Source organism: Amblyomma maculatum, chromosome 1 (assembly GCF_055883805.1).
Source record: "Amblyomma maculatum isolate TAMU_Amacu chromosome 1, ASM5588380v1, whole genome shotgun sequence".
NCBI lineage: Eukaryota > Metazoa > Arthropoda > Arachnida > Ixodida > Ixodidae > Amblyomma > Amblyomma maculatum.
The window spans coordinates 350,612,568-350,632,157 of NC_139344.1; the positions used below are offsets into that span (position 1 = coordinate 350,612,568).

Consider the following 19,590-nt stretch of genomic DNA (forward strand, 5'->3'; position numbering starts at 1 on the left):
AGGACAGATCAGCAGTTAGTAGGACTCCTAGATATTTAACTTCTTTTGCCGTGCTGAGAGTGGTATCACCTAGTTTGTAGGTAGGTTCATTAGGAATCCTAGACTTAGTAAATGTTACCTGGTAACATTTGTTGGTGTTCAGGCCAAGTTGCCAGGTTTGGCACCAGGAGGCTATGCTGTTCAGGTCCTGCTGGAGGGCATCTACATCTTGTACATTTCGGATTGGTCTATAAACAACGCAATCATCTGCGAATAATCTTATTTGTGAAGATATGTTTGAAGGGATATCATTGATATAGATTAGGAAGAGTAGCGGTCCCAGCACCGAGCCCTGCGGCACTCCCGAAGTAACTTCAACAAAGCTAGAATTTTCGCCTCCAATTACCACGCATTGCATTCTGTCGCTCAGGTAGTCTTCGATTACTTTCACAACTTTATCATCCAGGTTAAGAGTTCTCATTTTGTACTTTAGTAGTTCATGTGAGACGGAATCAAATTCTTTGCGATAGTCGAGATAAACTGCATCGGTACGGAACCTTTTTTCAGCAGTATCCGCTAGCTCATGAAAAAGTTCAACCAGCTGAGTGGTGCAGGACACGCCTTTGCGGAAACCATGCTGGTTGGGAAAGAAAAAGCTGCTTTGTTCTAAGTGTCTAATTATATTGCTGCATAGTAAGCGCTCGAACACTTTACAACATACGGAGCACAGTGAGATTGGTCTATAGTTGTTCACAGAGAATTTGGAACCGCTTTTAAAAACTGGTACGACATAAGCTTTTTTCCAGTCTTTGGGTATTAGGCTGCATTAGAGTGTTTTGCGAAAAATTACTTGTAAGTACTGAGATATACTGAAAGAACAGGCTTTGAGTACCCTAGGAGAGATTCCATCTGGACCAGTTGCTTTGGTTTCGTCAATGGAGTTTAGGCACTTCCTGATACCCTCAACTGTGATTGTTATTGAAGGCATTACGTTTTGCACTCTAGAAGTAGTGCCGGGAAAAGTATCTATTTTGTTCTTTTTTAGAAATACTGATTTAAAGTAGTTATTAAAACAGTCAGCTTTAGCGTTATTCTCAGATATCTGGTTTCCATCGTAAAGAATACTCGGAATATCTGTTCTCTCCTTGCGTGTCTTTCTTAGGTAGCTCCAAAATGCCTTTGGATTACTGTTAATAGATTCGGCGAGTCCGGAGAAGTAAATCTCCTTGGCGGAAGCTATAGCTGCTGTATAGGCTGTATGCAGTTCCTTTAGATGGCGCCCAAGTTCGCTTGAAGGATTCTTTTTGTATTTTTGGTAAGCACGGGTCCTTTGTTTTATCTTCCGTTTGACCTCGTAAGTCATCCAGGGTTTGTCTACTTTAGGTTTGTCAGAGATTTGTTTGAAAGGAACGTGTTTTTCGATCAGTGATGACAGCACTGTTTTAAAAGAAGTCCACAGAAGTTCTGCGCTCTCAGGCGAATGTTCTGTAAAAGCCTGAAAAGCTGCCTCTATAGGGTGCCATTGTTTCTGAAATGGTTCTGTCCAAAAGCTTCCCTTTGCTTTCACTACAAAGCCTTGCTACCTCCTCTTCTATTCAATGGAAGACACTTCCTGTATACATCCACATTTACCATTACGTGACGGACAACTTTATTTGCACATAGGAGTACTTTTGTTGACAGCCCAAATGCTGCAAACATCCTTATATGTGTTGTTACTGTTTTAGCGCCCACTGTAAAACTTAGACGTGCTGAAACTGCGTCAAGCCCTTCCATAATTCGTTAAGATGGTTTTGTCAAATTTCGTGATGCCCAAGTATGGAATCAGCCCCCCCCCCCTCTCACCCGACCATAAAAAAGGATAAAGTGCCAAAATTGCAGTTTATTGTTCCTAGGGGAACAATGTGAAAATGTTAAGCAGCATATATTACACAAATTATAGCTGCAATATGAAGTTTCAAACAATTTCTGTTTCGCCATTATGGACATGCGGCCTTGAGATGAAGCAACTCAGAATTTATGGACGGGTTCTACTATTGAATTATTAACATCTATGTAGTGGCTATTGACGGCTTCATCTATGTTAGATATATTGAACATGAGTACCTAGTTGTGGTAGTAACTAAGCCAGGGCTGCTGAAACACGAGGCAAACATCCATGTAAGAACCGGCTTATGAATCTTATGAGCAACATAACGAGCTCTGTGTTTGCGTTCTTCGTAAATCTTTCAGATACTCACGGGTACTGCGTTTCTGAACGATGTGCTAAACAGGCACAAGGGATCTAGCACCTATTTCTCAGTTCTCATTGAGCCTGATCCAGGATGACGAGACCACTGAGAGTGAAGGCGCGAACACACAAAAAAGGGTATTGGCGAGACTAAAATACACATGCAGCTTCATCACTGGCGCTTTCTAATTTTGGCGATGCTTGAATATCTAGAAGTTGTTTACCCAGAGCTTCAATCAAGAGATTATAGATATAGGAACGCATTAGTGAAACGGTAGATGCTGGACTTGTTGAAGCTACTGGATGGATGTCCTGTTCATCTCCAATATATTGTTACGTGCTTAGTACGCACGGGGGTTTATTTACAGGGATCAAACGAAGCAGGACCGCTGCGAAGCGTACAAACGTCCTTCTGCCCTTGCTCTTCTTCATCTACCGATCTGCCCCACGATTCTTCTTCCGTCGATGCCCTGCGAGAGCTCGTGACATTTCACTTCTCTCAGACGAAGACCGTTTGGAAAGTAATAGAATCTCTGGGATGAAATCGCTTGAGGCGGGGTACATGCACCACCTGATACTGGCGTGACCGTCGACCACTTGGAGTTAAGAGTGCTATAACGTAGTTCAGGTCGCTCTCTCTAACACAACAAACGGTCCGTCCAGTTTAGAGTGACAGCAATTTCTGACAAAGACTGCGCTTGCGTATAAGTGTCCACAGCCACACAATGTCACCAGGAAGACATTAAGACAACATTTTACATTTTCTTGCTGATGTTGCCTTTTTATTTTTATTTTCCGGTAATTAGATTTGTCATCACGCGTAAGGTAAATTATAGTTTTTGGAAACAAGTTTTTAAGAACATTTGAGACCAAAGCATGCAACTATTATGAACCACAACCGTTATGCGTAGTGAGACACTCGATTTCGACATAATGAAAGCTGCACAAATGATGCCCTTTATTAAAAGATATGCGGACACAAATATTGTGTCTTATCACTGCTAATGCTGGCATGTGAATTATAACAAATATGAGTAAACAGTTGAACGAATGCAATCATAAATATTTATGATCTCCGCGAATTGCAAGGATGAGGAGGTGACATCAGGAATGAGCTTTGAAATGAGGTTCGCACAGTAATGTGTGCATATTTTTATTCACTGAAATATTTTTTATGGTTAGATTACATTATTTTCCTAAGCGATAAAGCGATATTTACGGTGTGTTTAGTGATTTCAAGAAATGAGATGCAATATCAATGAAAAGGTACAAGGCAAGCTTGGAGAGTGGCTTAACCGTAAGGGGAAGAAATAACACGGAAGTAATAACTGAAAGAATAACATGAGGAAATATGAAAATTAAGGAAACAATGGGGATAATATGTAGTGGCTGCCTTGCTGGTTCATGATACAGAAGTATACAGTGCAATAGCGGCAGGGACAAAAAAGGGGATGTAAACACAGTGCCTGTGTACGCGTCCCCATTTATTGTTCCTGTCACTAATGCGCTGTATATTTCTGAGCCAATAAGTGACATGAATTTTTAAAGTACCGATTCTTCAAGTAACTTGAGTAAGAATACAAAGGTGTGTGCGGCACAGAATTTGGTCACAAGGTATGTCGCAAGTATCAGTTGATTTCTTGAGCATTTCCAAATATTTCTCATCACATGCGATCATGGTCATTAAAGGTTGCCACATTGCAGAGCAAAAATTACTCTTGCACAATTATCTGTAAGCCAGGTTGTTTATGTTAACAGAAAAAGCGGACTCCAGGAACTGCTCACTTATATTTGCTATTGGAGCCCATTTTGTGGCTCATAAAGCAATCAGTACCTTAGCCACAGCATATCAAAAATTTGTAGACCTTGAATAAATAAAACATTTAACTTAGCAACTAAACTGTGTGACTAGCTTTCACGATAATACCTCAGTGGCACTTGAACATTTCGTAATCGGCACGCACATTGCAGCTAGACTAGTTCTAGGTTCTCCAAAACAGATTTCAGCTTTAAAGTCATGAGATATATCTCAATTGGTTGAAATTCACAGAGTACGGTTTGAAGCAATCACAAAGGTTGGCCAAAAGAATTGGGGTATGTCAGGCCGAGGATGAAGTGCGTCGTCAAACACAAGAACAAAGCTTGTTCAATGCTAGTTCCCGCTGTTAAGCGAACAGTATGTTTCCCACACATGACTTAGTTCATCCTCTGTCACAGAAATACACGATCCAGGGGAAGCTCCATCCGAGTTTGGTCCCTTCAACGAAAAAAATAAAAATGTTTCTTTATTGCGGCTATAATGATGGAAATACGATTATCAATTACTAGCATTATTTGCGACAACTAAGCGCTGGTTTATATATTATACAAGTCAGTATATTTGTATACACTGTCCCTCGCACATGAAACAGATATTGAGTTCATATTTATGCATTGCACTTCTGTACAGAAACTTTCTTGCTACTGCTCAATTTAAGCAAGAAGAATCAAATATTAGCGGCAGAATATTGGTACTTATGCATTGCATTCTCTAGTAAGGCTCTGTGCCAGCCACTTGGAACGGTACACAATAGAAACAATGTAAGGTATTATTCGTAACATTTTCCTTTGGATGCAACGATGTGTGTGTATTGCATTTCAAACCTTCTATAACATTATTGAATTTAATACATCTGTGATAAGATGGAACACAGCTCTTCTGGGGCAAAGGTAACTGTCAGAAAGAAGTCTTCAAACTGTAGCTTCTGGTTCCCTTCGATGAGCTTGGCTTTCAGTATGTCCACCGTAGTCTCAAAACGAAGTTTTGGCTCAAAAGTACGCTGTAATCGAACAATATTCATGGACAGCAATGTACCAACTTTTGAATCCTTGGTTCTCTACTAGAAATATTTATTCATTACTCTCAGCAGAGCATACACCTCTCTGCTATCACCTATTGTCCATGTTTAGAACAAGTCTCCATTTAGCAAACAAAATTTGATAATTTTGTACCTTTCGTTTTCGTACTTTATAAATTTTGTTTCTTGTTATTTATTTTTAAAGTTCGTGCATCAATACTTAGCATCAGGAATTCCACTAGCTTTCCATTCTGTGCAATTTGACATTATGAGCAATGTTTCAAATTGGAATAATTAAAATGGTTATTTCATCGATTACACACTAAATTTTCTTTATTAGGATAATCAAGCATTGCCTTTTTATTGCAAGCATATTGAACAACTTTGATCCGTCTTTTTAAAGGTTTTATTTCTTCAGCTATAACAATTAACTGATCAATTAAACACACTAAATTTTTCGCTTAGCATCATTCAGTATTGGCTTCTCATTATAAACATTTTGACAACTTGACAGCTTTGAATACCTCTTTTTCAATTATTTTATTAATCAATTACACAGTACTAATATTCATGATTACCATCATCAATCATCGCCTTTTGATTTTGGGCATTTCGACACAATTGAACAACCCCTTCCAATTTGATAACTTTTTAATTTCCTTAATTATTTCATTGTAATGATTTCATTAAATCGCCATTGCCCATCACACAACAATCAACCGTTACTCAATACAACGATAAATTACTACTTGTGAGCGCTGTCCCACATACGATAGATTTTTTTTTTAACGCAGCCCTCGGTTATTTCCGACAAGCGTTGCCGACTACTACTACGCCGATGGCTTTTCGGCCGAACAAGTTGTTTATATAAGCTGTCGCTCAAAAATTACTTACCTCGCCTGGTAAAGTTCCATGCGCCACAGGCGAGTGTCCTCATAAAATGCACCATTCAAAGGGCAATGTTGCATTGGTCAACAGTTCCACGGTGCGTTTGAAGCCACATACATGTGTGTGATTCAGTGCAGCGACCTCTTCGTTGGCCACTTATATCGCCTGCCAAACTTGGCCAATACATTCTTTGAAGAATGATGGTAAAATGACGGACTGTAACGAGATATAAAATAGCTGTGAAAATTTACATAACCACAACCATATGCACGCAAGTAATATCGCTCATCGACTAATATCAGGAGTTACCAAGGAGACGCTTTGTACTTCAGTGGCATATGAATGACCAATTGAAAAATAGACTAAGATCCAAACGGGGTACAACTTTAATCCTAAAGACCCAATAGTAAAGTATTCAAAGTAAAATGAGCCCAACAGCATAGGTAATATGTCTGCACAATTCGGTGTTCTTTTTGTCTTATATGGATTAACACAGCAGCGCGACACAGGCTATGAGGGATGTCTTCGTGGGCATCTCGGTAGATTTGTACCATATTTAACTGACTTCGCGCAGCACATGGGAGGCACGATTTTCGCCTTCATGGAAAAGCGGCCGCCGCGACCAGGATAGAAGCTGCGTACATGCATCCGGTAGCCTTTAGTTCCTTGCTTGCAGCATAGACTGCGCTTTCTGTAAGGCTGCTTTTCCGAAAAGTTTGTAACAACGAGCAAAAATCAAAGGCCGACTTGCATCCCACAGCATATCATGAATGTGTGCGAAAAGTCTTGGTTTGCGCAAGTTAGGGAAACGATACTATCTGTTTGTGACGAGCCGTCGCGATTTCAAACAAACCGCAGCGTTTTCAAGCAGTCAGCACTTACCTAGGCACTAGGCCGGCTGCAGGGTTTCGTGGAGGCCCAAACCTTGCGTGTTCTTCATTCGCTTCTGACATCAATTATCCGCTGCCTTCTGGACTATAGGAACTAGGTGTCGAAGTCGCAATAGTCCATTTTAACGGAGCTTCTAAATCAGTGAGCTTTCGTCTGGTTTAGGTGCGACAAGAAAGGAAGAGCACTGAGGAGCGCAACAAAACGAAGTCACGTGGTTGATAAGATGCCCTGATTCATGGCCATCGGGTACGTGCCTATGGCTTATTGTGATGAAGCGCTTCGCGCCGCTTTTGTTGTCACACGCGAGTCGCCCTCCTGCTGATGCTTATATTGCGTGTGAACTGTCGAGTTTCGTTCGCTATCTTGCAATCTTGGCGAAGCTCGGGCTCGGCGTTACGGAACAAAGCGCACGGTCATGTCTGCCTGATAGTGGCAGGTATGCTGAATGTTTAGCGTGCTTAGGGAGATTGAACTTTATGTGGCATGCGCAGTGACGAGTTTTTTCGAAGCCGAGGCTCACTCACGTACGATAGGTAAGGTGACTGGCACGCATGTGCTTAGGGTGAATCACACGGTTGCGAAAACTTGTTGCCAAGCGTTCGTTACACTAATTATCTGCATACTTCTGTAACTTCTAGCATGCTACTATTTGCTGATGATTGCATAATCTATAGACCTATAACTAACAGAAACAATACCGAACTATTACAGAGCGACTTGAATCACATCGAATCCTGGTGCCTCATATGGCTCTTGTCATCAGTAAGACGTCAGTAATTACTTTCCACCATAGACAGTCTCTTCCTTCACCAAAATACTACATATATGGCTCTGAAATCTACGCAGCTGTCACTTATAAATATCTAGGTGTAACCATTTCCTATTCATTTAATTGGTCTGACCACGTCGGTAGCGTTACTATAGACGCCGATCACACACTTTGTTTCTCACATCATAACGTGCCACGTGCACCTTCTTCTGAAAAGCGCATGCGTAGTTTGGGACCCTCGCCAGTAAACCCTTTCTTTCTCTGCATAAATATATCCAGAATAGTACAACAAAGCTTTTATTCATGTCACTGATCTGCAGACAAGATCTAATTTTCCTTCCCTCGAGTCATGTTGCAAAAAAACCAGACCATTTATTTTTCGCATGTTTTAGCACTCACCACTTGGAAACTGCGTCATCATACCTTGTCACTGGGTTTTTCAATGTCTTAATCACAGTAAAGTAGTCTGTTTACCCCGTGCAAATATTACTGCACATATAAAGGCTTTCTTTGTCCAGGCATTCAAAAGATTGGAATCGCCTTCCTGTCGAAGCAGTTCCATCACGCTCATCCAGCACACTTTAAAGCATTCATAGAAATACTCGTGAAAGAAATGTAACATCCCACCGCTCATGTAATACCCCAACAGGATAATTTGAAATATACAAAATAAATAAATGTGGTGAACAAATATAGGTGTGGGGTGACTGGAATGAGGTGTTTTGCGGGTAATGCCTGCGTTGATGCAAGAGATGGGGTGGGAGGTATGCCTAGTGGGTGAGCTTTTGAAATGGTTGGTGAAGGTGTCACCCTCTAAGGCTACAGACAGATGCTATCATTTTGCATTGTGACACCAGCAGGGCTTGCCCAGCTGAAGAAAACGTCCACTATAAACATCACTACGTACTGCGTGGTATTCAAGCAACTAGAATCACCAGTGTACAAACGAATACATTTATTAAGCTAGTTCAGAAAGAGCACGATTTCGCGTGGTAAAGTCGCTGTAACCGTTTGGAAACAACGCTAGGGTATGAGAGAGAGCCTTAAATAATTTGAGCAAAGTAACACTTGACTACAGAGTAAATTATTGTGGCCTAGAATGATCATTTAATGACCTTTAGTAGTCCTCTTTCACCGAAACATACTACGTATTGCATAACGCCGTGTGGCACACAACGGCTGTACAGAAGACGTGTAGTGCCGACTTGAAGTGATCAAGCGGCTACGGAGCCGACATATTTTTTTGAGACAGAGAGAGGCTCGTCGTTAAGGGTATCGTTGGGCAGCGACAGATGCGGTGGCCCAGACAAGTTGGCAGTGAAATGAGGCGGATCGAGCACACGTAGCAGGTGCGCCCTCTGTTCCGCACTCTTGAACGCCACAGAGGCGATGGCGGCTGCTAGCGCCAGCATCACGCCAAACACGGAGCACGAGCAGCCCCACGTGCGTCTAAGCGCAGCCCGGAGCCGAGCCGCGCGGCGCAGCGCCCGGCGAGCCTGGAAAAAAGATGCAGGCTACCTGAGGCTCACAAAATATGGATAAATGTTCTTAGGAAGCGCGGCTGGCTCTGCCGTGCTGCAAATATGGTGAGTCCTGGAGCATATAATGACATTCGAAACAACGCCCTTTGCACTTTACGTCACAAGCAGCTTTGTTACACTTGCGGTAAATTACAAAGCTGCTTGTGACGTAAAGTGCAAAGGGCATTGTTACAGCTTTGTTACAGCAGCTTTGTTACACTTGCGGTAAATTACCCCACGAGACAGGAAAAACGATAGGTTTAGACAAACACTTCGCTTAATTCAGAGATGCCTGTGCTCTGTTTAAGAAGGCAGGCAGCAGTAGCTGCTTTGCAGACTGCTTTGTGCTGCACTCTTCTAAGAATACGTGGCCCTTCGCCGCTGACATAAAAATAGCTTTCCTGCGGGCTTAAATAATAGTCTTGCATACCAGTCGTCCTTGATATTCAAAAGAGACATCTGGATGTTTGCCTCACATGCTGCATTAGCGATTTCTGCGCAGAAAGTGTATTTTGGAGCCGAAATATCTTACGCAGTTCTCAGAAACAGAGTTCGTCGAGGCACAGCAGAAGTATATGTATATATAGATGACAAAATCACAGTGGTTGGGAGTCTCAAACATGACACCTCTGGAGAATTTGTCCATGAGTACTGCAAAAAAAAAAAAATGACAGTATTACGGGTGCAAATTTACCTATGAAAAGGACGGAAAACCAAGTACAAGTACTTCTGTTGGGATAAGTATTATTGACGTATCCGCTGGATGAGAAAAAAAAACTCCCAGTTAATCTTGAGGATAACAGCGCGGAACACAGGACGGGAGCACAAGATTAGAGGACGACACAACGAGCGCTGACTTTCAACAACGTTTATTTTGGAACACCCTCAACTTCTTATACCCTAACGCCACAGACGCGTACAAATGACTTGCACATATTAGCAAAGTTAAAAAAACCAAACAAAAACATAATATTAGATAAATAAATACACGTGCCGCATAACCTTTTCTTGCACACAGCGTGGTGCACTCTCTAAACACTCATGGAGACGATTGCACATTCAGCAGTTCGATTTCTTTTTGTGTTAACAGCAGGGACGGTTTGCTTACACATCGTTCCTGCAGTCTAGCTATCTCAGCGGCTTCAATTATCTCACGAACCAGCGCCTCATTATGTTTTGCTAGAACTTTACATTGTGTGAAGTGCACGCAGCAAGTTTTTGACGCGCAGTCTCTTACATGGATCCCCAAATGCCAGCTTTTTTGTTCGACGTTGTTTTTGTGTTCTTTCAGCCTGTCATTTGTGCACCTTCCAGTCTGTCCTACGTATTCCTTCCCACACTTCAAGGGTATGGAATAAACAATGCCTTCCGCGCACTCCACAAATCGACTCTGGTGGTTTGTTACGCACCCCTTCTGCATTTGCGATCCATCAGCATTTACACGTCGGCAGAGCCTTTTCAATTTTTCAGGAGCAGTAAGCACAACATTAACGCCTGCTCTACGACCGATCTTTTTTAGGCGATGGGAAATGTTATGCACATACGGTATGGCCACAATCCTGCGCTTGTTTGTTGTCTCCCTGTTCTCGTCACCTTGTTGAGCACCGACACGCTCGAGTCTCAACTTCTTGTTCAAACGTTCCGCAACAGAAACAAGCAAATGTGATGGGTACCCAGCTCCTGTAAGGCGGTCAACCTGGCGATGAAAACTGGCCTCCATGGCGTGAGTGCATGACTTCTTGAGAGCATTTGACAAACAAAGGTTTGCAACTGCTCTTTTCACAAGTTTGGAATGAGCCGAGTAAAAAGGGAGTGGCGCCTTGTCACCTCTGGGTTCATAAGCCCAGCAGACCTTCCCTTGCCCGAAATCAAGTCTGAGATCTAGAAATCTCATAGACCCCTGTACCGGGACTTCGTGGGTAATCGTGAGCGGCCGAAGAACGTGGTTAAAGCACGCCACTACTTCCTGAGCTACGTCTTGGGCGTTCGTGCCACGGCCATCACAGAGCACAAGGTAGTCATCGACGTACCTAAACACTTTGCGGACGCTTGTGCCGGGGAGGGCGTTCAGAAGAATTCTGTCTTTCTGGGCGAGGTACAAGTCACTGAGGATTGGTGCAATACAAGAACCTATGCACACGCCGCTTTTTTGGACATACATGTTACCCTCCCAGAGGACGTGGGTAGACTTAAAATAGACAGCAAGCAGCTCCAAGAACCCGCCTGTCGACACACCACAGGCATTTTGGAAAGTGATTGCACCGTACGTATCTATGCAAGTTTCTGCACATTCTAGGAGATCATCTTGGGGAATCGAATAGTACAGATCTTTTACATCTACCGAACATGCTGCAAAGTCAGTGCTAGAATTGTCATTTAAAAACATTATTAAATCGTCTCATGATTTCACCTGGAAAGGGTCGTCACAGTCTAGTAATTTTAGTTTTTCCTGTAAGAACTTGGCGATCATTTTTTGCCAGGTCCCATTCTCAGAAACTATAACCCTTAGGGGCCAGTCAGGTTTATACGTTTTCACAGTGAAAAACATGTCAAGAGAAGATTTTTTACTGGTCTCAATGCTGCGCACTAGGTGATCAAGTTTAAGGTTTTTGCATAGCTTCTTAGCATTTGACTTCGCTTTTCTTAGCACCGACATTTCGTGTCTATTAAAAACAGAACTAATGGCATCTAGCGCCTTGGCTTTGCACAAGTCAATAGGTAACACAGCAAAGCACCCCTCCTTGTCCGAAGTAAGCAATGAAAGCGAATGTTCTTTCAAATACTTCACCGCTCGTCCGACAGGCAGGCTTCTGTTGGGCAGTCGGCAGCGTGCGACCACGTCCACTCCGTCTGAGACGCACCTGGAACTTTCGGACTCCGGTGCAGCCCGCGCAACTCGTCGTGCCATGGCCAGAAGTTCCGGTGCGGATTTCTTCGGCTCGACGGCGAACTTCGGCACGTGGCGTAAAAAGGACTGACTGAGGCAGGCCTTTGATTCCGCAGGTGTGGACGCTGTTACCAGCTGTCTGTCCTTCCGTTCCTCTTCTTTTCGAGTAGATGCCGGCGCGCAGCTTAGCCAAGGTGAAGTTCCAGAAGCCTTCGATGGATCTATCAAGAAGCAGCGAAGTGTCCTGCCACTGCCGAGGGTTGGCGAGGAGCCGGAGGCGTAAGCAATCCCTATACACGCGGGCCTGCCGGTACCATTCTGACTTCAAAATCTTCAGGCATCTTCGCCCATGGCTGTCAGAGGGTGCATACCCTCCAAAGAGGGCTATCACTTCCGGAGGAAGAATCTTCATACGTGCGCAGAACGACATTGTTCTCGCTCGGCAGAGTGCGTTGACAATGAGGGCAATGAGGGCTGAGAAGTCAAGGGTGAAACATTAAAAGGAGCCCGAAGTACAAGAAATGTAGTTAGCTAGAATAGCAGCTTGGGCATGTTGGTTATGCATCTTGAGGATAACAGCGTCCACACCTGCGGAGTCAAAGGCCTGCCTCAGTCAGTGCTAGAAGTCTTACGCCACGGGCCGAAGTTCGCCGTCGAGCCGAAGAAATCCGCAGCGGAACTTCTGGCCATGGCACGACGAGTTGCGCGGGCTGCACCGGAGTCCGAAAGTTCCAGGTGCGTCTCAGACGGAGTGGACGTGGTCGCACGCTGCCGACTGCCGAACAGAAGCCTGCCTGTAGGACGAGCGGTGAAGTATTTGAAAGAACATTCGCTTTCATTGCTTACTTCGGACAAGGAGGGGTGCTTTGCTGTGTTACCTATTGACTTGTGCAAAGCCAAGGCGCTAGATGCCATTAGTTCTGTTTTTAATAGACACGAAATGTCGGTGCTAAGAAAAGCGAAGTCAAATGCTAAGAAGCTATGCAAAAACCTTAAACTTGATCACCTAGTGCGCAGCATTGAGACCAGTAAAAAATCTTCTCTTGACATGTTTTTCACTGTGAAAACGCATAAACCTGACTGGCCCCTAAGGGTTATAGTTTGAGAATGGGACCTGGCAAAAAATGATCGCCAAGTTCTTACAGTAAAAACTAAAATTACTAGACTGTGACGACCCTTTCCAGGTGAAATCATGAGACGATTTAATAATGTTTTTAAATGACAATTCTAGCACTGACTTTGCAGCATGTTCGGTACAAGATCTGTACTATTCGATTCCCCAAGATGATCTCCTAGAATGTGTAGAAACTTGCATAGATACGTACGGTGCAATCACTTTCCAAAATGCCTGTGGTGTGTCGACAGGCGGGTTCTTGGAGCTGCTTGCTGTCTATTTGAAGTCTACCCACGTCCTCTGGGAGGGTAACATGTATGTCCAAAAAAGCGGCGTGTGCATAGGTTCTTGTATTGCACCAATCCTCAGTGACTTGTACCTCGCCCAGAAAGACAGAATCCTTCTGAACGCCCTCCCCGGCACAAGCGTCCGCAAAGTATTTAGGTACGTCGATGACTACCTTGTGCTCTGTGATGGCCGTGGCACGAACGCCCAAGACGTAGCTCAGGAAGTAGTGGCGTGCTTTAACCACGTTCTTCGGCCGCTCACGATTACCCACGAAGTCCCGGTACAGGGGTCTATGAGATTTCTAGATCTCAGACTTGATTTCGGGCAAGGGAAGGTCTGCTGGGCTTATGAACCCAGAGGTGACAAGGCGCCACTCCCTTTCTACTCGGCTCATTCCAAACTTGTGAAAAGAGCAGTTGCAAACCTTTGTTTGTCAAATGCTCTCAAGAAGTCATGCACTCACGCCATGGAGGCCAGTTTTCATCGCCAGGTTGACCGCCTTACAGGAGCTGGGTACCCATCACATTTGCTTGTTTCTGTTGCGGAACGTTTGAACAAGAAGTTGAGACTCGAGCGTGTCGGTGCTCAACAAGGTGACGAGAACAGGGAGACAACAAACAAGCGCAGGATTGTGGCCATACCGTATGTGCATAACATTTCCCATCGCTTAAAAAAGATCGGTCGTAGAGCAGGCGTTAATGTTGTGCTTACTGCTCCTGAAAAATTGAAAAGGCTCTGCCGACGTGTAAATGCTGATGGATCGCAAATGCAGAAGGGGTGCGTAACAAACCACCAGAGTCGATTTGTGGAGTGCGCGGAAGGCATTGTTTATTCCATACCCTTGGAGTGTGGGAAGGAATACGTAGGACAGACTGGAAGGTGCACAAATGACAGGCTGAAAGAACACAAAAACAACGTCGAACAAAAAAGCAGGCATTTGGGGATCCATGTAAGAGACTGCGCGTCAAAAACTTGCTGCGTGCAATTCACACAATGTAAAGTTCTAGCAAAACATAATGAGGCGCTGGTTCGTGAGATAATTGAAGCCGCTGAGATAGCTAGACTGCAGGAACGATGTGTAAGCAAACCGTCCCTGCTGTTAACACAAAAATAAATCGAACTGCTGAATGTGCAATCGTCTCCATGAGTGTTTAGAGAGTGCACCACGCTGTGTGCAAGAAAAGGTTATGCGGCACGTGTATTTATTTATCTAATATTATGTTTTTGTTTGGTTTTTTTTAACTTTGCTAATATGTGCAAGTCATTTGTACGCGTCTGTGGCGTTAGGGTATAAGAAGTTGAGGGTGTTCCAAAATAAACGTTGTTGAAAGTCAGCGCTTGTTGTGTCGTCCTCTAATCTTGTGCTCCCGTCCTGTGTTCCGCGCTGTTATCCTCAAGATGCATAACCAACATGCCCAAGCTGCTATCCCAGTTAATGCGATAGCGTTATAGCTTTCGTTCTCCAAAAAGTGTGGCGTTAGTGTTTTGAAAGAAAAATAACGGGCATGCCTTTTGCAGGTGGTTTAGTTGGCAGGTAACATGGCAGTGCAATAACAGGTACCTTGTTCTGTGACGTCAATAGATAAGATGACGTAGCCCCGTTGGCAAACAATGCTAACTCGGGCATTGCTACTGAGATAGGAGGTTGACATCGGTATCCAGCCTTCCAGGACCTTTGGATCCCTAACTAGACACGCTGTCCCAAGACACCGCAGGCACCTTCGTACGGCTTGATTAGAGCTACATTTATAGGTCAAGTGATCTTTCACATAACGTGGTAGCTTAAAAGTGTATCTTGCAGAGCGAGTATATGCTGAATAGTTGCGCAATTATTAAGCTATAAAATATTCAGATTAATTAAAAATAGGATTCCTTATAGGATAGTGAATAAGCAAGCAGCAAAGTGCATGTAAGGTGCTGTCAAAAGTTAACAGATATCATCATCATCAGTCGGACTATACCCCCTACAGGGCGAAGGCCTCTCCCATTTTCATCCAATTAACCCGGTCCTGTGCTAGCTGCATCCACTTGACCCCTGATAATTTCTTAATCTCATCCACCCACCTAATTTTCTATCGCCCCTGCTGCGCTTACCTTCCCTTGGAATCTAATTGGTTACTCTTAGAGACAATGAGTTATAAGTAAGTAGCAATACCAGTAAGCTGCTAATCATAATCTGCGAGTGCTTGCCAAATGCGCTCCATCCCAATCTTATTCTTGTTATTTCCTTTTCATGGTCCGGATCTGCGGTCACTACCTGTTCTAAGTAGACATATTCGCCTACTGCTCCCAACGCTTCGCTACCTATTTTAAACTGCTGTTCTTTTCCCGGGCTGTTCAGCATTACCTTAGTCTTCTGAACATTAATCTTAAGGCCTAACTATCTGCTTCTCTTGTCTAGATCATATATCATTTGTTGCAGTTGGTCTCCTGAGTTACTTAACAAGGCAATGCCATCAGCGAATTGCAGATTACTGAGATATTCACCACCGACCCTGATGCCTAACTGCTCTCATTAAATAATTCCCAATGAATACACTGTCTAAGCAAGCTGTAAATAGCACTGGGGAGATCGTGTCTTCTTGCCTAACACCTTTCTCAATTGAAATTTTACCCATTTCTCTATGCAGCTCTATGGTTACTGTGCAACCACTATAGATATCTTCCAGTACTTTCACATATGGTTCATCTACACCTTGACCTCGCAATGCCTGCATACCCGCTGAGGTTTCTACCGAATCAAACGATTTCTCTTAGTCAATGGAGACTATGTATAGGCGCTGGTTATATTCGGAGCACGTTTCTGTTACCTGGTTTATAGTGTGGATATGATCGATGGTAGACAACCCTTTCCGAAATCCTGCTTGATCTTTTGCTTGATTAAATTTTAAGGTTGTCCTGATCCTATTAGCGATTACCTTGGTAAATACCTTGTACGTAACGGATAGTAAGCTGATCGGTCTGTAGCTTTTCAAGCCCCTAGTGTCCCCTTTCTTATAAATTAAGATAATGTTAGCGATCTTCCATGATCTGGCACTTTCAATGTCGTCAGGCATTGCGTATATAGATAACTCTGTTTTTTCCCAAAAACATTCCTTGAATCTATAACAGTAAAAGTTTGTTGATGTCCTCTGTAATTAGAAAATGCCACTTATGTGACGTGTCTAGGGTGCGTAAGATGAGGGTGATGAAATCAAACTTGTTCGGTAATATGTTCCCTTCCATTTACTTTTCACGACACCTGTAGGCGAATAAGAACCCACAAGAAAACCTTTAACTAGAATTTTACTGCCGTCGTGTCATACTCATTAAGGCGGAGACTGATTTTTCATTAATAATTTAAGATGTTAGATTAGCCTTAAACAAGAAAATCAATTTTGACTTCGAGTCTCTCCCAAAAAGCGTAAATTGTCAGTGTGAGCAATATGTGCAAGGCGCCTTGATTGACAATTACTTTTTTCAGTTTCGTGCTTCCATGTTTCACGAATTTAGTACGCCGAAACATTTAAAACAAGGAAAAGAAAAGACATAGCGTGAACAAGTGTTACTGAAACTCTCAATTTTTTTAAAGCCCGGCAACCTGTCTAGCATAGCTGACGATTTTTTATTCTATTTTGTAAACACTTTCATTGTTAAGTTACAAGCTACATAAATACGGTCAAATGTACAAGCTTGAACAGCCGCCGTTATAGCTGATTTTGCAGAGCAATGCGCATGATGTGTGAGATACTTTGTAATTTCTAATGCAGACATGTTATCGCCGACATGAGAAGCTATCCCCATCGATTAATTGTGGTTATCTCTACTAATATCTAGTCACTATCTATCAATAAAAACATGGTTACAGTACTATTATTTCATTGATGAACACCGTAAATTTAAAAGAACTAGAAACATTGCAATATTTTTTGCACTGGTTTCTATGATTGCTGCTGTTCCTAGCTTTTGTTTGCTTCAGTTTGATTTACAGGTTACAACATCACCACGCTGCAAGGGACGGCGTACTGATGAGGCGTGAAAAGTTCGACTACCTGTAGGTTTCTAACGTGCACTGACATCGCGCAGTACACGGTAGCCTTACGTTCCTTGTCTATTTGAATGCGGTCGCTGTGGCCGGGAATGAACGCTCATCGTCTGGGGTCCGCGCAAGACCACGCCCTATCGTCACGAACTCCTAAATTTCCTATTCTTGCCTGCTAGCTAGGGAGGAGGAGGAGGAGGAGAAAAGGAGCATTTTGAGGAAAGGTTTGAGCGCTAAGTTTCTAAATCAATGAATCAATTCATACTCGATGCACACAGCGTAGTAATTGACGATATGAATGTGTCGCAGTAAAGCTGTTGATTACGCTGCGGAGAGGCGCTTTTCAACAAGGCATAAACGCAAGGCCTACTAATGCAGCCGATCGAATTACTGCCGGCATTCTTCGATTTCCTTTGAATTGATCCAAAGCCTCCTTAGAGCTGCAACAGCTCGAAATCGCCGCCAGTGGGTTTCGAACCCCGGCTGAAGCAAATAGATAAATTTCGCTTCCCATTGCTTTAGACGGCTGTGGCAATTTGAGTATGGGTGTTTTGTCATTTTCTAAGCTGTCTGTCTTTCAGGCTGCGATTCAGGTGCCTTCTTTAATAGTCGTAATCTATTATAGGGCAAAGTTGTAGTAAATACCTTAATTATGCCTACTCAATCCTAACAAACGCCCAAAGCACCGGTTAAATATTTTGGTGCAGATGGTAAGACATAGCAAAGTAAAGCTAAGCGAGGCAAACCTTGGTGAACCGAGTGCACGCGTTCGTCTCCGTGCACAACCAAGCTAAACCGTCGCTTAAATTATATTGTACCAGCAGTCATACGTTCTCTTCTCGGGTGTAGCCTCAATAGGTTTATGAGGTAGGCGACTAAGGTAAATGAGAAGAAAAGGAATAAGTACTCGTAGATGAATTTTAAGTCGTATCCACATGTGTCAGCCGATTAGCAATACATTGGGGCTGGTTGATTATGTACATGACGTCATATTTGTAAACCTGCGAGAAAGAGGAGCAAAGCATACCCCAAGAGTCTGGGCGCTAAATATTTTTTTTTTCTTTTCGTCAAGTCACCCTGCCTTCGTCATTTCACAGTTGAGTAAAGTTAACATCGGCAGAGCGCAACACACTTCTTGGCGACACTTTCAGTCATGCATAGTTGCGAGACCTGCGTTCTGTACTGGCGATGTAAAAACTCACCGCAGCTGCACGTGTCGTGATTGGCCTCCGCCTTCATTACTGGCACTAATATGTGCCCTCTATCGTACCCAAAGATAGGTGGGCGCATTTTCTCTGGCGTGTAGCGTAACCCTTTTACAGCGCAGCGTGTTATGCGCCGTTGCCGGTGCAACTGAGCGAAAGAATGTCAGGAGCCACGAGAAGATCACGAGCCGTAAAGAGAAATTCTCAGCAGAGGAGAGAGAGCTCTGCGCCGCTCGCTCGTGGCTCTTCTTTCTCTTCTTTCGAGAAATTTTCCTTCGCTGGTGAGAAAAATAGAGCGCCTAGTAACTGTGCATGCATACATACATACATACATACATACATACATACATACATACATACATACACACATACATACATACATACATACATACATACATACATACATACATACATACATACATACATACATACATACATACATACATACACATACATACATACATACATACATACATACATACATACATACATACATACATACATACATACATACATACATACATACATACATACATACATACATACATACATACATACATACATACATACATACACACACACACACATACATACATACATACATACATACATACATACATACATACATACATACATACATACATACATACATACATACATACATACATACATACATACATCTCTTGATTACGTTGCCTCAGTATATCTCAAATACACTAAATACACTTAAACAGTCGCGCTCAAATTTCTCAATTAGGGAGCATCGTAATCGTGTTTAGAATTACACACTACCGTACTTTTTAATAACGTTATTTATTGCCTCAGGGCATAATGGAATATGTAAATTAAAGGGGGTAATTAATGAATTTTTCTCGCATATTCTTCGACACGTCGTAGCGGTCGACACACTAACCTCGGAAATGGAAATCGAAAGAAAGCTGGCATTAAGATGCACTGATCG

General features: G+C 43.0%; 1 protein-coding gene and 1 long non-coding RNA gene across 3 annotated transcripts in view; both read right to left on the minus strand.

Moving 5' to 3' along the window:
* Window positions 1–4,269: 4,269 nt before the first annotated feature.
* On the minus strand, window positions 4,270–8,392 carry LOC146207748 (uncharacterized). Its single transcript, XR_014704198.1, has 3 exons — window positions 6,817–8,392; window positions 5,941–6,150; window positions 4,270–5,028 (listed from the first exon to the last, which is right to left on the minus strand). It is a non-coding gene; the product is annotated as an uncharacterized LOC146207748 (long non-coding RNA).
* A 150-nt stretch (window positions 8,393–8,542) lies between these two features.
* Window positions 8,543–19,590, minus strand: part of LOC146207749 (uncharacterized) — a 40,760-nt gene continuing 29,712 nt past the window's right edge. For both annotated transcript variants that reach the window (XR_014704201.1, XM_084590206.1), the window contains one exon: window positions 8,543–9,090. Coding sequence is in view for 1 of the 2 variants with exons in the window: in XM_084590206.1 (XP_084446332.1) it covers window positions 8,809–9,090 (282 nt within the window). In the remaining variant the exon portion in view is untranslated. The remainder of the gene's footprint in view (window positions 9,091–19,590) is intronic.